General features: G+C 34.9%; 1 protein-coding gene across 1 annotated transcript in view; it reads right to left on the bottom strand.

Moving 5' to 3' along the window:
* LOC107601022 (protocadherin-15-like) overlaps positions 1-23,732 on the bottom strand; it is a 206,231-nt gene that overhangs the window by 90,117 nt on the left and 92,382 nt on the right. The window contains exons 5-13 of the mRNA XM_016293037.1: positions 22,307-22,437; positions 21,550-21,705; positions 18,992-19,111; positions 18,728-18,838; positions 15,208-15,378; positions 8,777-8,885; positions 8,405-8,517; positions 5,981-6,187; positions 4,649-4,783 (exon numbers count right to left, since the gene is read on the bottom strand). Of these exons, the coding sequence (XP_016148523.1) occupies positions 4,649-4,783; positions 5,981-6,187; positions 8,405-8,517; positions 8,777-8,885; positions 15,208-15,378; positions 18,728-18,838; positions 18,992-19,111; positions 21,550-21,705; positions 22,307-22,437 (1,253 nt within the window). The remainder of the gene's footprint in view (positions 1-4,648; positions 4,784-5,980; positions 6,188-8,404; positions 8,518-8,776; positions 8,886-15,207; positions 15,379-18,727; positions 18,839-18,991; positions 19,112-21,549; positions 21,706-22,306; positions 22,438-23,732) is intronic.

The following is a 23,732-nucleotide window of genomic DNA, read 5'->3' as shown; positions in this document are numbered from 1 at the left end:
GTCTCGTCTAGTGATGTCCGGATCGCGAACGAATCGTTCTATTTAACCGGATCTTCTTAGTGAACTGGTCGAACCAGTTCACCAAATCGAACTGAATCGTTTGAAACGGTCCGCGTCCCCAGTACGCACTAATCCACAAATTACTTAAGTTATTCGGTTTATAAACGTGCCTAACACTCCCTCTGACACGAAATAAACCAATATCCTGAGTTATTCAGTTACCCCTAACAGTACATTGACTGAACTGCTAAAAGAGAACCGCTGATGGGATGTGCACGAGCAGAGCAGCTGGACTGAGTCTCGTCCTGCTGGGAAACCGCATCACAGTATGTTAAGGGGCGTAACATTTCCGTCACACACTTGAGGCATTCAGCCAATCACAATGCACTGGATAGCTGGCCAATCAGAGCACACCTCGCCTTTTTAGAACGATGAGTTTTGTAAAAATCGATGTGTTTCAGAAAGGCGGGGCATAGAGGAGAAACAATAATGTACATTATATGAAAAATAATGTGTGTTTTTTTTTACCTTAAACCGCATAAACACATTGCATTACACCAAATACACAACATAATGTTCTTTTTAGCAGCATCATATGACCCCTTTAAAAACTAGCCCAAAACTAGCCCAATCGATATTTCGAGGGTGGGACACGCAAGAGCCTCTACAGAAATACAACAGCTTGTTTGAAAGTCCAGAGAATTTAAAAGACAAAATCGAATGTATAAATCCAGAGAGAAAACGAAGCGCATGCACATTTGCACAGAAGTGCTGTGTCATTAAAATGTATCATATGTCAATGCAAGCCGTTTGTCTGCAAACCACCTGCATTAGTTTGTCTATTAATTTATCTAATCTATTCAGTCTATGTTTGATTAATTCAGTCATAGACAGAGAGAGATAGAGAGATGTATATAAAATATATGTAAAATACAACAGTATAATGGATAGATATGGATAGTATAATTGAATTTAGTTTATATAATATATAATAAGATTAATTAAAAGAAAAATACTGTATATGTGTGTGTGTGTGTATGTAAAATACTTTTTTTGGAAATTAAACTCCAAAACAAACAATCTGGTAAATCTGGTATTTTTATCATACATCAACATTTTTTTTATCAAGAGTATAATTCTAGTTGTAATTGTATTTTTATACAATGAAAGACTCATTAAAATCACGATCATTGATATGTTTTGCATATTTACATATGTATACCCCAGAACAACATTGGGTTACAATTTACAGTCTCTCTTTTCAAGGAAAAGAGAAAAATATAACCGTTAACTCTTTTTGCATGAAAATGTTTGTGCAATCGATTGCTGTTTAGAATGAGATCGTCTGCCTCACAAACAATGGCTCACAACTGTGACAAATTATAGCCTACTGGCTAAAAAAAGACAAACTATTCAATATATAATGTCCCAACTTCATGTATTAATAGGAAACACAGCAAAGAAGGAAAGAAAACTGCATTTGTTGAACCATTATATTATAAATACAAAAGAAAAGAAAAGAGGGCACACATCACATCACTCTGGTACCTACTGGTGTGGCCCCTGGCAGCAGCTACAATATAAAACATATGGAGAGACTGAAACCACCTGTGATTTTATGGATCTTTGCATTCCCAAGAAAGGAGTGAAGCAACATTTTGAAAATGTCCTGGCACTTTTCATGAGAACATCTCACCTCTTCTATGTCATTGTCCAGTGCGATGATGCCCAGCGGGGCCGTGAGGTTGGCGCTCCCTGAGATGGTGGTGCCAACAGAGGCAGACTCACTGATGAAGCCCTGGTACGAGGAACGCTGGAAATATGGCACCTGGTTGTTCTCATCCAGAATTTCAATCTGCAGGTCAGCGTATGCAGGAAGAGGGTGACCGTTATCCTGCTCGGCCTGTTCACGAACAAACAAACTGTTAAAATTCTCTAAAAAGAAAAGCTTAAGGTTGTCCTATGGTTGACAGTTGCTTCAGACAGTTCACTCTTATAATTTGCAAACAAACTATAATCTGCTGTATTTCTATTCAAACATCATGATGACAGTACAATGGTAATGAATTATTAACATATTCAAATAACACTGTATTCACATGGCATTCCTTTAAGTAAAATTACATTAAAAATGGTACATAAGAAAAAAAAAATCATTATGGTAAATGTCCAAAAAAAAGTATCAGAGATCATTTTTATTAATATTTTGAGTTTTTATTTAATTTTTCATATATTTTATTTGATTTCACTTAAAGTTTATTTTAAGAAAAATGTTTATGGTTTTAGTTTAAGATGTAATGTAAATGTATATAAAATACGTATAAATGTGCAAACTTTATATTTTATATAAAACTTTTTTATATATATTTTATTAAAATATATATACAGTATATAAAAAATTTCAGTGTAGTTAAACTAGTGTAAAGAAATTGTAGTAATGTCTAAAGAACATCAAGTAAAACAGGTTTTTTTTTTCTATTAAATTCAAATTAGCAGTTAAAATTCATGGACCCAAAACGGCTCAAACTGATCTTTGTTTATTAAAGAGGAGTATGTGGATACATCTCCCTGAATATTTTCATTTCAATTATGAGCCCCGTCTATCACTGATTTCATTAAGAAGCCATGAAAGACTGCAGCTCAGTAACTCAATAGCTACTTCACACATTTGAAACATGCACACATACGCACATCTGACAATGTTGACAGCGGCAATGCTTTGTTTGTTATTTGTGCTCGAATTTCAGCAAGATTGAAGCGAACTGAGAATAGCATATCGTTCTTTGTTATTATGAAACGACGAAATCATAACAGCAAACACAGTCATGCATCGTTTCACAGAGGAAACATTTAAATTACCCCTACTGTTACACTGTTGTTCCACCCAAATCTATGACAGAGCAGGATCATTTCACACCAGTGCTCGCTTCCTTTTTTCAATTTCTCTCTCTTGCTCTTTCTCTTCCAGCTCAATTCAATTAGTAGATACAGCATGTTTAATGTAATTAAATATACAAAGCTCTATTCCAAAATCTAGTGAGCTGCCTCGGTGTCTACCACCTACAAAGGCAGCATCCTAACGAAAATGGGATCTCAAGTAACGCTCTACATAGGCAGAAACTGTGTGGCATACAAATAACGCTCTTTGCACAAAGCTCATGGGAAACCGGAATGATCGATTAATTTCAGTGCTAAACTAATGATGTGATATGATAACAATATACTATTTTAAAATAGTATCGTGTTAATTAGACAGAACTACACTACTGTTCAAAAGTTGGTTGTTGGAAAGATGTTTTCAAAAAAGTATCTTATGTTCACCAGCACTCCCATTTATTTGATGAAAAATACAGTAAATTGCTAAATATTTTTACCATTTAAAACAACTGTCTTACATTTTAATATATTTTAAGATGTAATTTATTCCTCTGATATTAAATTATTCAATTATTCAGATTCCATCTTTCCTACTTCATTCCAAACTGAACCTGAAACCTCCAATTGAAAGTCGTCTTGACACGTCACTACAGTGAACGATCCACGAAACAAACACCACCTCTCAGATTAAACAATGATCAAAACACTGCGCTCCTGTGATCCAGCTGTCTTTTTAACTGCTCCTTGGAGATGAGGGATTCTGGAAAGATCAGAGACACTTGAGCCCAAATCTCAGATCAATAGATCCGATCGATGGACAGGGTCCTGAAGAGACACTTCACATACTGAACAAACAGCATAGTTTCAATCGCTCTGTTTTGTTCATCACAGCGAACTGTTGTCATGCTGAGACTTGATGTTTGAGACAGAAATATTAATCTTAAAGTAAGAACATTCCCCGTTGTTAATAAATTAGATGCTCCTCATGCCGGAGGAGTCCCACAGGGCAGATCGTGACTCACACAGGGTCTCAGAAGCGCGGTAAATAATCTCAAGAGGACAGAAGACTGAAGACACTGAAGCGACCAGTCATTCATTTTCAATGAGAGAAGAGACATGAGTGACAGGGACTCTAGATAAACGCAGTGTGTGTTCCAGAGAGTTAAAATATTGTCTTAATTTAATAGTTACAACTGATTTTTTTTTGGGGGGGGGATGGGGTTAATGCATAAATCTAATGTTTTCATCATATGAATAATTTTTAATCATGACAATAATTTCACCAGCATTTGCTAATAGCATTTTTATACATTTACAGATTGGAAAATCAAAAATTTAAACAGATTGGAAATTTCTAATTAAAATCTCAATAAAATGCATATATTATACATATTTTTCTTTATATATAAAAATGCATTTAAACATATATTTTATAATTTAAAAATGCAATTTTCATACATTATATATAGCACTAATATCTTTAGTTTAGGATTTAAATATGAATTACTGACCTTTAATATACATAAAAAATTACATTAATACAGAAATGAGAATCACCCCCAATAATAATATGAATTTCAATACATAAAATGTCCTTTAATAATTTAATGGTCCTAAAATAGGCTTTATTCTTTATACAAAATTCAAAACTTTTCTTTTTTTTTGGCATGCAATGCAATATTTCTGAGTGATTCAATGGTTAATAAGAGCCAATAGGAGGTTTTCAAACAGGTAAATGTGTGTGCACATTATGTTTGTGTGTGTCACGTACCGTTAAGGTGTAGTTGGTCTGTATCTCTCGGTCCACTGGTTTCAGTAGAGTAAGGTAGCGTGTGATGCCAGTAGATGTGATGGAGAAGATGGAGGTGTAGTCATTCAGAGTGATCTTCAACTGAGGATCTTTTGTCTTCACAAAACAAACAAAGCTGAGAGGTCAAATGCAGCATTGCCACACGTTAATATGAGCATGACACACCATCCAAACAAACCTCATGCAGTCACGCAATCCTTATGTTGCATAACAGTAAAGAAAGTATCACTCAACCACATTCACTCTGACACGCAAGAGCCTCTACAGAAATACAACAGCTTGTTTGAAAGTCCAGAGAATTTAAAAGACAAAATCGAATGTATAAATCCAGAGAGAAAACGAAGCGCATGCACATTTGCACAGAAGTGCTGTGTCATTAAAATGTATCATATGTCAATGCAAGCCGTTTGTCTGCAAACCACCTGCATTAGTTTGTCTATTAATTTATCTAATCTATTCAGTCTATGTTTGATTAATTCAGTCATAGACAGAGAGAGATAGAGAGATGTATATAAAATATATGTAAAATACAACAGTATAATGGATAGATATGGATAGTATAATTGAATTTAGTTTATATAATATATAATAAGATTAATTAAAAGAAAAATACTGTATATGTGTGTGTGTGTGTATGTAAAATACTTTTTTTGGAAATTAAACTCCAAAACAAACAATCTGGTAAATCTGGTATTTTTATCATACATCAACATTTTTTTTATCAAGAGTATAATTCTAGTTGTAATTGTATTTTTATACAATGAAAGACTCATTAAAATCACGATCATTGATATGTTTTGCATATTTACATATGTATACCCCAGGACAACATTGGGTTACAATTTACAGTCTCTCTTTTCAAGGAAAAGAGAAAAATATAACCGTTAACTCTTTTTGCATGAAAATGTTTGTGCAATCGATTGCTGTTTAGAATGAGATCGTCTGCCTCACAAACAATGGCTCACAACTGTGACAAATTATAGCCTACTGGCTAAAAAAAGACAAACTATTCAATATATAATGTCCCAACTTCATGTATTAATAGGAAACACAGCAAAGAAGGAAAGAAAACTGCATTTGTTGAACCATTATATTATAAATACAAAAGAAAAGAAAAGAGGGCACACATCACATCACTCTGGTACCTACTGGTGTGGCCCCTGGCAGCAGCTACAATATAAAACATATGGAGAGACTGAAACCACCTGTGATTTTATGGATCTTTGCATTCCCAAGAAAGGAGTGAAGCAACATTTTGAAAATGTCCTGGCACTTTTCATGAGAACATCTCACCTCTTCTATGTCATTGTCCAGTGCGATGATGCCCAGCGGGGCCGTGAGGTTGGCGCTCCCTGAGATGGTGGTGCCAACAGAGGCAGACTCACTGATGAAGCCCTGGTACGAGGAACGCTGGAAATATGGCACCTGGTTGTTCTCATCCAGAATTTCAATCTGCAGGTCAGCGTATGCAGGAAGAGGGTGACCGTTATCCTGCTCGGCCTGTTCACGAACAAACAAACTGTTAAAATTCTCTAAAAAGAAAAGCTTAAGGTTGTCCTATGGTTGACAGTTGCTTCAGACAGTTCACTCTTATAATTTGCAAACAAACTATAATCTGCTGTATTTCTATTCAAACATCATGATGACAGTACAATGGTAATGAATTATTAACATATTCAAATAACACTGTATTCACATGGCATTCCTTTAAGTAAAATTACATTAAAAATGGTACATAAGAAAAAAAAAATCATTATGGTAAATGTCCAAAAAAAAGTATCAGAGATCATTTTTATTAATATTTTGAGTTTTTATTTAATTTTTCATATATTTTATTTGATTTCACTTAAAGTTTATTTTAAGAAAAATGTTTATGGTTTTAGTTTAAGATGTAATGTAAATGTATATAAAATACGTATAAATGTGCAAACTTTATATTTTATATAAAACTTTTTTATATATATTTTATTAAAATATATATACAGTATATAAAAAATTTCAGTGTAGTTAAACTAGTGTAAAGAAATTGTAGTAATGTCTAAAGAACATCAAGTAAAACAGGTTTTTTTTTTCTATTAAATTCAAATTAGCAGTTAAAATTCATGGACCCAAAACGGCTCAAACTGATCTTTGTTTATTAAAGAGGAGTATGTGGATACATCTCCCTGAATATTTTCATTTCAATTATGAGCCCCGTCTATCACTGATTTCATTAAGAAGCCATGAAAGACTGCAGCTCAGTAACTCAATAGCTACTTCACACATTTGAAACATGCACACATACGCACATCTGACAATGTTGACAGCGGCAATGCTTTGTTTGTTATTTGTGCTCGAATTTCAGCAAGATTGAAGCGAACTGAGAATAGCATATCGTTCTTTGTTATTATGAAACGACGAAATCATAACAGCAAACACAGTCATGCATCGTTTCACAGAGGAAACATTTAAATTACCCCTACTGTTACACTGTTGTTCCACCCAAATCTATGACAGAGCAGGATCATTTCACACCAGTGCTCGCTTCCTTTTTTCAATTTCTCTCTCTTGCTCTTTCTCTTCCAGCTCAATTCAATTAGTAGATACAGCATGTTTAATGTAATTAAATATACAAAGCTCTATTCCAAAATCTAGTGAGCTGCCTCGGTGTCTACCACCTACAAAGGCAGCATCCTAACGAAAATGGGATCTCAAGTAACGCTCTACATAGGCAGAAACTGTGTGGCATACAAATAACGCTCTTTGCACAAAGCTCATGGGAAACCGGAATGATCGATTAATTTCAGTGCTAAACTAATGATGTGATATGATAACAATATACTATTTTAAAATAGTATCGTGTTAATTAGACAGAACTACACTACTGTTCAAAAGTTGGTTGTTGGAAAGATGTTTTCAAAAAAGTCTCTTATGTTCACCAGCACTCCATTTATTTGATGAAAAATACAGTAAATTGCTAAATATTTTTACCATTTAAAACAACTGTCTTACATTTTAATATATTTTAAGATGTAATTTATTCCTGTGATGCACATTTTCAGCAGCCATTACTTCAGTCTTTAGTGTCATGTGATCCTTCAAAAATGTTGAAAACAATGTTGCTGCTTAATATCGTTGTGAAACCATGATTCATTTTCAAAAGAACAGAATTATTGAAATAGAAATCTTTTGAAACATTATAAATGTTGTTACTTTCACTCCTGATCAATTTAATGCATTCCTGCTGAATAAAAGTGCTCAAACTTTTGAACAGTATGCATGTTTTGTCAATCTTTTTTGGTATTGACAAATGCAAAGTTCATCACAAATGCACTGTGAAAGCACATTCTCTATAAAATGATATATGTGATGCTGCCTTGTAATAATTGTTATACTAATTAATGCAAGAAAGCAACTACAAAGCTTTAAATTGCTTCCTAAATAGACAGCTCACTAGGTGTTTAAACAAAACCAAAGTGAAAGTGTGTACATACAGACTGTGTTCAATTTCGGATACTATTGCTGTAAAATGAAGAGAATATTTCCAGAAATATACTGCAGCTAATACCGGGTGTTATTTTGGTCATAAAGCATTGAGCCAGTACTATTGTAAAAATGATGACACTCTTATTGACGCTTAAATGTAAGAGCCTCTGGACACGGTGAGCAGGGTGTTAGATGAACCTCTCTTATCTTTACAGCCATCTGTAGAAGATAACCTGATGATGATATAATGACCTTAATAACGAGATTGAAGTGCTGGTACAGCTCTCTGTCCACAGGCTTCAGCAGCCGCAGCTCAGCTGTGCTCCTGTTGAGCGAAAAGAATTCTAGGTACGTAGCAGGTTGACCTGAAACGCAGTACAGAGAGAGACACAAAACTTGTGTTATTATATGATTCATGCTATTATTTATATTAAGCTATTGGATAAAAAAAGGGAATTCCATATGCCCCACCTGAACTTATATAGTCTGCTGTAAACCCTAATAACACATTAAAGAACCAAGTTTATCTTTTAAATGTATGGAAATATTGGTTAAGAGTACAGTTGTGTATATATATGCATCTATTTTTCAACACTTGCAAAATATGTGAATTGAAGTACCTACCAACCAGTATGAAGTACATGACTCCCGGTCTGTCTGAGGGTGGCTGGATGTTTCTGTCCTGGTCGATGGCTCGAATGGGAGGTGTCACATTCAGAGGGTTCAGTTTGCTCTGAAAAAAAGAAGACAGGAATAAATGACTAAGGGGGCAAACAAGATTAGAGTGGGCTAAATTAATTCAATATTCAATTTTTAAATCATTTTATATCTATTGTTTCACCCCAGTCTGGACTCAAATGTTTCTCATCAGATTCTTCCAAGACCAAATGATCTGAACTATGCTATCTGCATCACTTCCGCACCAACACATGACTCCAGTCCATCAGTTAAGGGAGTTTTGATTCAAACCATTACTTCTGCCCAAAATACAAGTCAATATTTCATAATAACACTTCACCTCCAGTGAAAAAGTCCATCCCACGTCATCCTCTTACATCCAAACATATTTATTTAGAACTGTTTTGGGCTGTTTTCTTGTGTAAATGACTGAAAAAATTGCATAAAAAAAGAGCTGTATTACTGACCAGACACGGAAATACCATAGGTCCGTATACTGCCAGATATGTACCAATTCGGATGTATGCTACTGAGGTATTCTTTAGTGCAACAGCCATTTGTTGCCATGGCAAGTAATCCCCTAAATGAAGGGGGTGTTCACACCTACGTGGCGCTGTGCCCTCCCCTTTTGGTTATTCATGTTAAACTGGATTGGTTGATTTGAAACTAAACCCACCCCTAAACCAGACAGCTTTTGGGCCACTGAGCACACAGACTTTCCTCAAAAGTCATTTCATTGGTAAACTTGTTATTTATCCCACCCAAAACCCTTACAGAAAGTGAATTTATTGGTTACATTTAGAATACGTCCCTCCCAAAAACCTTACAGGTGAATGATGTGATTGGTTGCAGACGTGGTGGGCAGATTGATTGTTTGTCTTTATTAGGGGAAAATAGTAAATAGTATCCAAAACATAAAAACAGTCAGAAAACAATTTCAGCATTTAAAAATACAACATCTACTTTGAATTAAAGATTGCAAACAAATGCAATAAATAACACATGAAATGAAGTGTCCCAGCAGACTCCATTCCTCACTGTAGATCCTGTGTGCATCCACATCAACATCTTCCTCATCTTACATTGAGCTCAACCATTTCTGTCCTCCGCGGTGCTCTTTCTGTGTTTGTTTCAGTTGACCTTGTCTCCAGCATCTGCAAAACAGTAATGTTGACAATCATCTTTACAGGCTAATAGCCTATTTAATAAGTTACATCATGTCAATTTCTAAACTTACTGTTGTCTCTCTGGCTTTTTTTTCTTTTGCCACAACCGTGACTGAGTGTTTCAGCTGGGCCTTTCCGGAGTGAAACTATGAAAACCTCTTCTTCATAGCCTCATCATAATTCCTGCAGCATACCTAAAAGACATAAAATGTGTTTAGTAAAGGAAACTATTTAATTGGATAGGTGAAACAATACAAAAATGGACAATAAAACATCGCAACAACTTATGTATGTTACCATTTATAATCTCTGAAGATGAGTTGACCCAGTCTTGTGTGTAGGATACTGTAGAAAAGAGGAAACATTATCTGAGAAAAATTACAGTATAAATATAGTTTTGACATATATATATATATTAGTTTTACACAATATAAATAATTAATCTTACCTGGTTTGTGCATTCTGTTGAAGTGGATTCTTCCCAGAACTGTGCAAGCTTACAAATGTTTCAGTCTGTAGATGTTGGTGTTCTCAAGAAGTGTTGAGACTTGAGATCAGGTCAAACACAAAAGTCTTAGCCGGGGGTGGTGTGTGTGTGTGTGGTTGTGGGAGGGGATCATTTATGAAGAGTTAGATATATTGGAGACCAGTGCTATTTGACACACTTTTTACATAAAATATTTATCAGGGGAGATATCTTTTGAAAGTATTGTTTTTTATATGTAGGTTTTTATATATACACACACTCTTTGCTAGTTTTGACTAAACATAACTATTGAGTTCCACTGTTGCCCAAGAAAAGATACACATCATACCCCATAACACACACTGACTTTTGGGGGGCATTAATCAATATTGGTAGACATACTGCTAGAGAAACCACTTCTCCTGATACACCAGTAAAGGACCAGGTCATAATTTCTGTGAAATAATATGGAAAGAATGAAACTGGGAACATACATAGATATGATAAGGCTAAATAAATATAAATAAGATATTTGAGATCTCCCCTAATTCAGATGAGATGTAATTTTTTTCACTGGAGAAAGAAATATTTTGGATTTTTATTATTTTAGGGTTTTTTTTTCATTTCACAAGACATTAATTGATGGACTGGAGTTGTGTGGATTATTGTGAGGTTTTTATCAGCTGTTTGGACTCTCATTCTGACGACACCCATTCACTGCAGAGGATCCATTGGTGAGCAAGTAATGTAATGCTACATTTCTCCAAATCTGTTCTGATGAAGAAACAAACTCATCTACATCTTGGATGGCCTGAGGGTTATTACATTTTCAGCAAATTTTCATATTTGGGTGAACTATTCCTTTAACTAACCATAAGTAACAATGGGCAACACATTTGTTACAGTACTTATTACTCTTTGTTAACATTAGTTTAGCTGTTCGTTGTTAGTTCCTGTTAGCTCAAGTCCATTAAATTATAGATACAACTTGTGTCTACTTTTACTTCTCCAAATGTCAGGAGAAACATCTGAAACAAAGTTGATACATAAATAAAACACTTTGAGATCTCCATTAAGTCTCAAGCTATGAAAGAGCATCCACTGAGGGTTTTCCTCTGGGCTAAAAGCAAAGCCCTTGGGACACTTGATTGTATTAATCTGTGCTCTACAGATGAGTGTGCATTTCGTGCAGACAAATATGGCCTCTAACGGATATGATAATAAGAAGCATCTCCTTTGGGATGGGTGCTTCATTAAAATGGCAGCGTAAATACAGACGCTCCATGTTAAATATGTGAGCACAGTAAATCAGAATTCTTGCCCACCTGAGACATTTAAAACTACCCATAATCCCCCCTCCAGCAGGCATTAGGCCGATTAATCTGTGCCTAGAGACAGGAAAAAGACTCTCGAACCATATCCCAGCTCTAATTGTGAAATATGTGACCTCATTAATTACCACTATTCCTGCCAAAGGAAATGAGAGAGAATCTATGTTGGGAATGGAACACTAGCATAATGCTTACTGCATACTGCGCAGTACACACTGACTACTGGCCAGTATTGTTTTAAAAACAGTATTTGAAACAGAACACATTATGCATTTATACAGGATGTGTTTACAATAACTTATTAAAATACTACTCTTAAAATCTCTGCAGTACCATGTGTAGCATGTGAATTTTCGGTTCTGTATAAGAAGATAGCTGAATGCCACAATTCAATTTAACATGAGAGGTAATGTGACTACAATGTTGCATAAAACTTTTAAAATAGTTTCATAGTGCACCCAGCCTGAACTTAGTCAGCTATTTCAAAGAGTAGCATGCTATATTGCTGTCACATGACCCCGTTATCATTATGTTAAATTTAGTTAATGATCTCATTAATTTATCTCAAACAAACAAACAAATAAAGATACACCACAGTTCAAATTTGTGGTCAGTACGATTATTATTAATAATAATAATAATAGCAGTTAATACTTTTATTCAGTAAGGACACACTAAATTGGTCAGAAGTGACAGTAATTTTAGTAACATTTATAATGTTGCAAAATATTTCCATTTCAAATAAATGCTGTTATTTAGAACTTTCCATTCATCAAAGTTCGTCTTAGGTTTCCACAAACATTAAGCAGCACAACTGTTTTCAACATTGATAATAATAAAAATGTTTCTTGAGCAGCAAATCAGTATATTAAAATAATTTCTGAAGGATCATGAAGACTGGAGTAATGATGCTGAAAATCCAGCTTTGCATCACAGGAATAAATTACATTTTAATATATATATATTAAAATGCAAAACAGTTATTTTAAATTGTAATAATATTTCACAATATTTTTGTTTTAACTGTTATTTTTTTATCAAATAAATGCAGCTTTGATGATAATTTGAAGATATTTGCTTCTTAAAAATCCAATTGAACTTAACTTAGAATCCAATTGAATATATATTTTTTCCAGTATTTTATGTTTGCACAGAAAATGTGCATATAGATTAGTCATACTATAGTATAGGCCTACTGCAGAAAGTATGCTACTCCAAACACAGCCACTGTCAGAGCAGATCAACAGAATGAATGTAAAATGTGTTTGTGAGGGGGTCACCCAATCTAAATCAATTTTCTGAAATGGATTTCCTCACACACTAATCCTTTATAATTTGTGAGATAATCAGAGAACAGCAAGAAAAGCGAAAGGAGATCGTCTCTGTGAAAACGCATGAATTGCAGCACGCAGAATGCAAAAAAGAGAGTAAAACAGCTCGAAATGAAGCAAATCTGCAGCACTTTTATTCAGCGCAGAAACTGGCAGCCGTTGGGAGTGCAGCGTCTGCAGTGGAAAATATTTTTAGCATACATTACGGCAGTCCCCCCTGAGCAAAGATCAGCCATGGCTATATGTGCTGGACTCTCTCCTTTTTTCTCCATGTGGTTTGGTTCCATAAAGATTCATCTCCTCAGAGGTCTGCCCACTGCAGCTCACTTCAACTGGGGTCTGATTTCATCAAAGCTTCACATCTTGGCTTTGATGGGTGGTGAACCCTGTGGTTTTACTGAGGGTCTCATCCCACTTTGTCTCTACTCCCTGTCCCTGATCTCATTCAATCTGTACCAGCTAACTTTCATCAGCCAACTATTTTTCTCATCTAAATCCCTCGTTTCTCACCCTTCCTGCCCCTGCTGTATGAGTCTCATCTTTAGCCAAGCACAGGTCAGTAGAGCAACGTATGTGATGGGAAATATGAAAGGACTGACATTTAACCGGTGAAGGGTCAACAAAACACCAACAACACAATGACACAAATACTGAGCTTTACACTTTTCTTGAGCTGGTCCATACAATGTCCAGTGAAAACATCAAAATGTCATTCAAGTGTCCATGAACAAGACATGATTATTACAAAGATAACCAAAAGTTCACTATTGGATTCTCAAAAAAAAAAAAAAAAAAGTAAATTGTGCCATTCGTCAGTTGTCACGTCACGCTGTTGAGGGAGCACGCTGGAGTCCCGAGGAAACGTTTAACAGTCTTTAATCATGAAACGCAGGAGACAAGCCACAATAGAAGCTTGAGCCAACACACGTAGAGAACGAGTAGACCTGACAAACACAAACTGAACAGACTAGGACTTAAGTACACAGGGAAATGAGGATAATTAACTAAACACAGCTGGAAACAAATGAGGAACTAATCAGGGAACCTAATGGAAACAGGAAGGACCAAATAAGGAAACACAGGACCAGAAACAGGGGCAAAACACAGAATCCTGACATCAGAAAAAACATGCTCAGGTAACTGCTGTACTGCATATTTTTTTTTATACCATTCATATACCATTTATAATTTTATTTTATACCATTCACAGGTTTGAGGTTAGCAGGCATAATTTTATGGATGCATTAAATGGATCAAAGGTGACAGTAAAGTTGAAAATATTAAAATAAATGTTGTCCTTATAAACTTGCTATTCATTAAACAAAAATATTAAGCAACATAACTGTTTTTAACACTGATAATATTAAGAAACAAATGAGCACCAAATCAGCATATTAAAATTATTTCTATAAAATATATATATAAAAAAATATATTTTGCAATACTATTTCACAATATAACGGTTTTTACTTTTTTATCAAACAAATACAGCCTTGATGGGCATAAGATACTTTTTTTCAAAAACATTTTGAATGATAGCAAACCGTCAGTGAGTGGTCCTTGCTGTGTGAGGCTGAATTATTAATGCACATACAGTGCATCATTTATTTATTTCTTTATAGTTCAAGGAACAATCTCATGCACAAACCTTGTTCTCAAGCACTCAAGTCTTTCTCTAAGAAAGCATCTATCCAGGGCTGCCCACTGCATAGCCTCAGATCACCCTGTCTTGCTCATTGGGTCACAGGTGAAGTGTTTCGGTCAAGTTAAGACATCTTCCTGCCTTTGTACCTAGCTATACCAGACGCTGCATACAGCATCATGACTGTAGCTTGTGGCAAGTAACAGGTTCTGACAACATCCTTACTTGAAAATCCAGGTAAAATCTTAAGATGGCAGCTGGTTTTATATGGTTTATAGTTTCTAAATATCCAACTGGGACCAGCTAGAAACCATGCTCTTTAGATGGTCTTAGATCCACTTACAGATACCTGGTTTGGACCTGTTTTTTCAGTTGGAAAATAAATGTATGAAGGGAATATTCAACATTTAAAGACCTCTGAAGTTCTCTGCAAGTTCTTACCGGGTCAGTGAGCTCAGGAATAGCCACACGGTATATGATGGGGTTACAGTCCTGTGTGTTGTTGACCAGAACACACGGGAGGAACATAGGACCCAGATCATCTCCATCCGAGACATCCAGAGTTAGAGTAGTGGTTGCTGTGCGACGAGTTCCCGGATACGGAGCCCGGTCCTGGAAAAAAAAGCTGGCATGTTACCATAGATACAGACCTTTAGATTCACATTCACAGATCTGCATACAGAGAGACAACAATAATGAGAACAGAAGAATGAGTGAAAAAAAACAATAGTTTAATTTATTTTTTTAATATTTAAACACTAAAGTCAACTCAAGTCTTATTTTTTATTTTGCTGGAACAAGCAAAAGGTGTTTTTTTAAAACTGTTAAATTATCATGCATAAATACATTTTTGCATATCATACTGTGAACTTATGACCGTTTATAAACTTTGTATTTTTCCACACAGAAAATCTTAAATACTGTCAAGATGTTCAAGATGAAATTTAATAGCAATGAATCCAGACCAACAGGTAAAGAAAAAAGTGTAAATGCAGTGTAATTAAATGTAATTCTCCAAATTGTAATTATTGACTTAACAAATTCCAACAACCAGGATCTAAATAAAACGTGCATTATTCATATCAAAGCCAACTCTGCTGTTCTGTATTTTTCCTTCAAAAAGATTTCAGAAAGAAAAAAAAAACAGTAACAAATCTATCCCCTCATTTTCCACATCCTGAAATGATTCTATTTTCTTCAAGGAGAGCTGTTGCAGCCTTGATGTAAAGCATTTATTTGAGCCATTTGGCTCTATGAAAACATGCTTACGGCCTCCAGGGTCTGGACACCCTCATAGGGATGCTGTTCGAGACGGGTTTGGAGCTAGTTGTGTATGCAGCTCATGTAAGGGTGGAGGGATGCATTTGGAAGTGAATCAGGATGCCGGTTATTCAGTGACAGATATAGGGAGGTGCCTGGAATTTTAAAAAGTGCATTGTGCAAACTGGCAACCTAACAGGCCTAAAACGCTTGACCAAAATTCAAGGTTATTTTTTGCAATCTACAGGAAAGGTTACAGAGTGAGAAGTCATTTAGCAGACATCTTTATCCAAAGTGACTTGCAGCTCATGGTTCACTCCTTACAGGAATCAGATAAGTAAGCCTTCAATTACTAGCACAAGTATATGCACATTGTTAGGGTTGGTTTCAACTTAAAGCAATAATGTGCAATATAAACAAGTTAAGGTTGATAAACAACATATTAACAAAGTGTTTATAGTAAAACAATGGAAGTTGTACTAAGTCATAGCTTTTAAGCTGCATTTACAGCAATGGCTCCAGGTGTTGTTTCAAGGCAGGTGAACTTCTCAAACTTGTAAGTGTTATGCACAGTAATCATAAACACAAATTCAAACTCATTCACCCTCAAAATCAAAGTCAAAAATTCTCAAATGCAAAAACTCTTGCATGTAATCTCACAAGTACAATTTCTAACTTATAAACTCACAAATGCAAACCCAAAATCTTTCAAACATATACTTGCAAATACAAATTCAAAGCCATAAACTCACAAATGCAAATTCAGGAACTCTCAGAAGTAAACTTGCAAGTATAAATTCAAACTTTTAAACTCAGAAACATAAACCGAAAAAGTCAGAAGTACAGATTCCAACTCATAAACCATCAAATGCAAACTCACAAACAGGAACTTGAAAACTCTCGAACGTAAACTCAAAACTTGTAAACACAAAATTACAAACATGAATTTAAAAACTCAAATGTGAACTCGCAAGTATAAATTCAAAAACATAAACTCTCAAATTCTAAACAATAGACTCACCAATGTATATTCAAAAACTCTCAAAGAAACTCAATACAAGTACAAATTACAAATTCAAACTCATAAACATTCAAACTCAAAAACTTACAAATGCAAACTCACAAACATGAACTCAAACGAACGTCAATTCAAAATCTCTCAAATGTAAACTCGCAAGTACAAATTCAAACTTCAAAAACTCATGAACATAAACTCACAAATTCAAATCAATAAACTTACCAATGCAAGTTCAAAAACTCTAAAACCTAAACTTGCAAGAACAAATTCAAACTCATAAACCTTCAAACTCAAACTCAAAAACTGACAAATGCAAACTCACAAACTTGAACTGAACAAATTTTGCATGTAAAATCGCAAGTACAAATGCAAATTCAAAACCTCTCAAATGAAAACTCACAAGTTCAAATTCAAATCCATAAACAGGCTTATGCAAATTCAAAAACTCTCAAACTTAAACTTGCAAGAACAAATTCAAACCAATAAACATACATACACAAAGTCAAAAACGTTCAAACGTAACCTTAGAAGTACAATTCAAACTAATAATCCCTCGAATACAAACTCAAAAACTCTCAAATGCAAACTCACACGTGAACTCAACAACTCTCACACGAAAACTCGCACAAACTCAAACTCAAAAACTGACAAATGCAAACTCACAAACTTGAACTGAACAAATTTTGCATGTAAAATCGGAAGTACAAATGCAAATTCAAAACCTCTCAAATGAAAACTCACAAGTTCAAATTCAAATCCATAAACAGGCATATGCAAATTCAAAAACGTTCAAACGTAACCTTAGAAGTACAATTCAAACTAATAATCCCTTGAATACAAACTCAAAAACTCTCAAATGCAAACTCACACGTGAACTCAACAACTCTCACACGAAAACTCGCCGCTATAAATTCAAACTGGTAACCTCACAAACGCAAACTTTAAAAACACTCCAATGCAAGCTCAAGCACTCTCAAATACAAACTCACAAACAAATCTAAACTCTCAAATGCAAACTCACACGTGAACTCAACAACTCTCACACGAAAACTCGCCGCTATAAATTCAAACTGGTAACCTCACAAACGCAAACTTTAAAAACACTCCAATGCAAGCTCAAGCACTCTCAAATACAAACTCACAAACAAATCTAAACTCTCAAATGCACACTCACAAACGCACTAAAGTCACCAGTGCCCTTAACCAAAACCACTCAAACAACTGTTAAAACTGGAACTAAAAAACATTTTTTTATATATAAGAAAAAAAATAAGACATGCATGCAAAAATCGAAAAAATTAAATAAAATATATATATATATATATATATGTATATATATATATATATATATATGCACATGTATATTCACAAAATTTAATCTATGATTTTTTTTTCACACTTGTCTCATGATGAACATTCATAATGTTTAAGCTTTGTGGCTGCACTTTCAAAACCTTAACATTTATCTCAGCAATAGGCCGTGCCCAAAAGACAGCAACAATCTTCTGTACTCTAAGTGCATTATTGCAATCATCATTTTTTAAGTTATTTTCTGTGGTAATCAACAACATGTCACTATAGCTGTTGTTGTATTTACCCTGAAACACTCCTCTTAAATGTATTAGGCGTAAAGGAACAACACTGTATGATAGTGAAGGATATTTTATGTGTTAATAATCTTACATGGGCCTGGACTATAATTAGATAGCGCGTTCTCTCCTCATAGTTCAGCCGCTCTGCCAAAACAATATTACCAGACAGCGTCCCAGAAACACGCACGGTCCTGTTTGACATCTGAGACAGAGAGACAGAGAAAGATTGCACTATTTTAAATAAAACATTGCAGTTTGAAAGTTCACTCATAAAGTCACTGCTTTAAATTAATCATTAATTACAATGAAGAACTTGAGTGTAACTGCAGAAGGTCTGTTTGATCTGATGAAGTACCGGGTCATTTGGGTTGTACTGAATGGCGTATTCGATCTGTCCGTTTGGTCCGTCATCGATGTCCGTGGCTCCATTGTTTCCTGAGAAGCCGGTGAAGATGGTGGTACCGACAGGAGTGAGCTGGAGAGATATCATTAAAAAACACATGAAACAAACATCAGACACTGGCTATATGCTTGTGTAACAACACAGCAACTCTGACAGGCCTCAGATGTGACCCGTCTGACCCAGATAGTGTGTATGTGTGTGTGTTCCTTCTGAATCCCCTTAGAAGACAGACTAGACAGGGACAGAAGAGGAAGAAAGAAAATACACAGAGAAAAAACAAAGAGAAGACAACAAAAAGCCAAAGTCAAAACGGAAGGAGAGAGAGAGAGCAAAACCTGTACGTACGCCTGCACAAAAATACACACACTACTGATATTAAAATAACAGGTTAGGGTCAATCTACAACTGCGGTGACACTTCCATCTGCTTCTTTTTCTGAAAAGTAAACTCAATAATAATAATACATTAAACCTACTGTGCTATATTAATGAATTTCCATTTCTTGTTTCATAGAAGGTCTCATTAAACCACTGCAGGATTTAAAAAAATAAATTAATGATTTACCCATGGCTGGCATATTCAGTGAAGTGGTGTTTCATATAATTAAAGATAATAAAAAACCAATAACATCAGAGACAGTACATTTATGAATAAATCAATTGTGGTGGAAGACATTACAAAGACAAAAGAATGCTAGCATTAATCTTTTTTTTTAAGTTCTGAAACTTAAAAATGATTAATGGTAATGACTGTATTATTATTATGCTGGATTAATCACTTCTGCTTGTATTATTCTCATTTGCAATTTATTTTGGATAAGAGAGTCTGAAATTAATGAATGAAAATGATATATATATATATATAATATTTTTATATTATATTATTTCAATTTGTCAAATGTATTTTACAACAAATATTTAGCTATTTTTAGCAATAAAGATATATTGTACATATTTTATTGTATATAAATATTGTAAATGCATATATAGAGACTTTCAAAATTATAAGTGAAAATAACGAAAAAATATTTCATACTAAAACAGTTTTAAACCAAGTATTTAAAAAATAAAAATAAAAAACGTATTCAGCCATTTGAAAGTCTTTCTGTGACCACAATTGTACAATGGCCCTTGCAATTTTCTCTGTGCTGGAGAACATCAAAAACACAACGAGCCAATGTTAAAGCATGGTAGATTGAATAATTGAAGACACTGTTGCAGGCTCTTTCCCGCATCAGGCATGAAGCCAAAATAATTTTTGGAAAACAACCTGACAATCTAGTGCTAATCTCATCTTGCTTGGAATTCTGAGCTCGATGTCAGCATCTCTTGAGGACTGAAATTCACACGTGAAACCTCTCTCTCCCACACATTCAAGACCAGTCTGCCTCTGGGGCTCCAAATCACCCAGAAAACCCATGAACCAAGTCACAGCCTTTTGGATCAAAAGCAACTCACGTGATCACATCCGCCCCCAAATGCAAATACCACCTGATACTTTCCCCTTCCTGCCCCCCGCACCCCCTTAACTTCATCCCTTCACTGTATTTCTCTCTCTCATTTTGCATGTACAGGAGGAGAAAGGCAGGAAGAAAAGGATGACAGCATATTTGACTTTAAGAAGAGGAAAGAGATTGACAAGCATAAAGAAGCCAAGCTTTTACACACCCAACACATACACGCTCACGGAACATATTCAAACGTATTCCAAATAAATGAAAGCCTTTAAGTTTAAAAATAGTCCTCATATCTGCACTTGTGGAGAAGAGGGTCAAGCGTGTGTGTGCGTGCATAATTTTAAGAATAATTTTGAGCCGAAGCCAAAGGGGATGGTTTTAGATCTGAATAACTGATGGAGCACGCCAACAGACTATACAATGACTTCATATGTGTCGGCTTCACTTCCTGCTCTCTATTCAGTCATGAGTGCAGTTTTCTTGATGTATTTCTTATTGAAAGAGTGAGTGGGACATATCGAAAGGCTTTGTGTCAGTTTCTAATAACCAGCAAAATTTAGTTTATAACAGCATCCTTCAGAAATCATTCTAATATGCTGATTTAGTGCTTAAGAAACATATCTTAATAAACACATTTTTTATTATCAATGTTGAAAACAATTGCACTGCTTAATATTTTTGTGGAAACTGACTTTTTTGCAGAATTCTTTGATGAATAGAAAGCTCAAAAGAAAATCATTTATCTGGAATATACATCTTTTGTAATATTATAAATGTAATATTTAAATGCATACATTTAAATAAATGAATCATATAAATTAAGCATAATAATGCATCATTGCTGAACAAAAGCATTAATTTCCTTCCAAAAATAAAATAAATAACATTTCATAACTTTTTTTGTAATTACTTACTGGTTCATTGGTCACACTGTATTGTCAGACACAGTACTCACCTCACAAAATTTGCATACCATGCACATTCAATTGAAACTGAATTGACAGAGACAGAGACACAAAGTAAATGAGGCAGTGCATAAGTGATCAGGCCTCACCTCATTAACTGATACATAGTAACGAGGCTGCTGGAAACGAGGCGTGTTGTCATTTCTGTCCCTCACCACTATCCGTACTTCGTGCAGAATAACTGTTCCCACCAGCTCATTGGTGCACTGAACCTGAACCACGATGGTGGTGATGTAACTGGGTGGCTGGAAGAAAGCACATACACAGGGGTTTAAAGAACATGAAGTAAACATACGTTTGTACAACAAAAATAATTGTATTTGACTGCATTAGTACAAAGCAAAACATGCATCATGAAACAAGGCCCCTACAGATGAGACGTGACAGCTGAAAACATACTTTCATGGCAACATTTATTCAAGGTAACATATGGTAATACTAACCATTTGTGATATTTTCAAAAGCTATGGCCAGTGATCAATAACATTAGGGTATCCAGCAGTAGTAACATGCATTAACATGATGCATGCCTGGATGTGTGAATGCACAAGATTACATAACTTAACAATGCAAACAGGATTAATGTCAAGTCTGCTCATTCTCTTTTGGATAAATAAGGTGTTTGGCCTCAAGTACTCTGAATAAAATAAACAGTGGAGCTGTTGAATGAAGTGCCTGAATCCCACAAAGCCTCGTAAAGAGGACGAGGAGGAGGAAGAGGAGGGTATGTCCTGTAATCTCTATCTAATAGTGTTATAAAAGGCCTGTCACTAACACAATGCTTCTCAGACAAGCACACATATGTGGGGCTAGCAAGCCTCTTTATAGAAGATTGGTGTAATGTACAGACAGACAGTAGAAGAGAGAGGAGATGAAGCACTTGTGGAAAAAGGAAATAGGAGAAATCGCAATGCTCGTATTGCGGCTGTAGGAGTACAATCTCCTGCCTTTTGATGGAGGACTTGGCTGTTCTTGTACTGTAGAACAGTACATTGCACTTCAAGCACAGTCGAATACAGCCAAAAACCTTATAAAAAACACATCTTAATAAAGATAAAGTCTCAGACAATCCAATCTGCTCACATTGTATGAATATGAAGTGACTGTAAATACATAAAATGCAGTCAAAAACTTTATATACAAATGTTTTGGTCTTGGTTTCTGGTTAAAACAATACCAACAACAACAAAATAATAATAATAATAGAAAGGATCATTATTATCTGACTGATTACCTAATTAGTATAATTAACAGTATATCTACATATCTGTAAAATACAATAAATGTAATTAAGAAGCAAACTTTTGAGAAACATTTTTACACAAATTTTCACGCAAAAACCTCACTAAATTAAAACATTTTTTTTAACTAAAGCAAAAAATAAAATAATAATAATAATAATAATAATCGAAAAAATAATTAATAAGTAAAATAAGCAAACAAGAAGAGATTTTCTTACACAAATGAATCTGTGTATCATTCGTTTTTTTATTTAATATTGAAAGTAGAAAAATTAGAAAACGGCTCCTTTTAGTTTTTTTTCCAAAAAACGAAAAACGAAAATTCAGCTTAAATTTTTGTTTTTCGTTCATGGTTGGAAAAATTAATAAACAGATTGAATATTCGATTTCTACACGTGGGCGGGAATTAAACGCCCCTTTCTGCTGATTGGTCAGCCGAAGATCAAACCGTGCCTTCATCAGTTCTTCCGCACTATCACGCAACAGAATAATAGTCCTCCACTGCTGCAGTTGTATGCTTCTGTTAGAGTTATTTTAATGTAGTCTTGTGTTTTATTAAAATTGATTATAATTGATATCTCAAAAGGATATGCACTTGTGCGCAGCGTGAGCTGTGAGAACAACATTAAGGTGAGTAGTCACTCTAGTGCACACAGTTCCAATAAATTGTGATGGGTTAGCCTAAATCAACTCAATAAGCAGACAGACGCAACTACAGTCAAGCGCAGACCAGTATTGAAGTGCACAGGAAATAAGCAGCAGCCATATTTAAAGCAGTTTAAGTTAATATTGAGTACTGATTGATGTTCACTTGGATTTTTAATACTCTGTCATTTATAGTCGTATGGTAAAATGTATATTTTTAATTGTGTAACGTTATGTTCAAAATAACTACAAAATGTCATGCCTTTGAAAAATAAAGAGAACAACAGAATGCGCTGCTTTAGCGCGTCTCGGTCTCCTTGAGCATCTTTCTGGCGCATGCCACAAAACATGAACCACAGGGAATACTCGTCTTTTAAAAGGCTTCA

Source organism: Sinocyclocheilus grahami, unplaced genomic scaffold (genome assembly GCF_001515645.1).
Source record: "Sinocyclocheilus grahami isolate Dianchi unplaced genomic scaffold, SAMN03320097.WGS_v1.1 scaffold297.1, whole genome shotgun sequence".
In the NCBI taxonomy this organism is placed as follows: Eukaryota; Metazoa; Chordata; class Actinopteri; order Cypriniformes; family Cyprinidae; genus Sinocyclocheilus; species Sinocyclocheilus grahami.
Note: the sequence above shows the minus strand (reverse complement) of the source record. Positions and strands in the feature narration are given on the sequence as shown.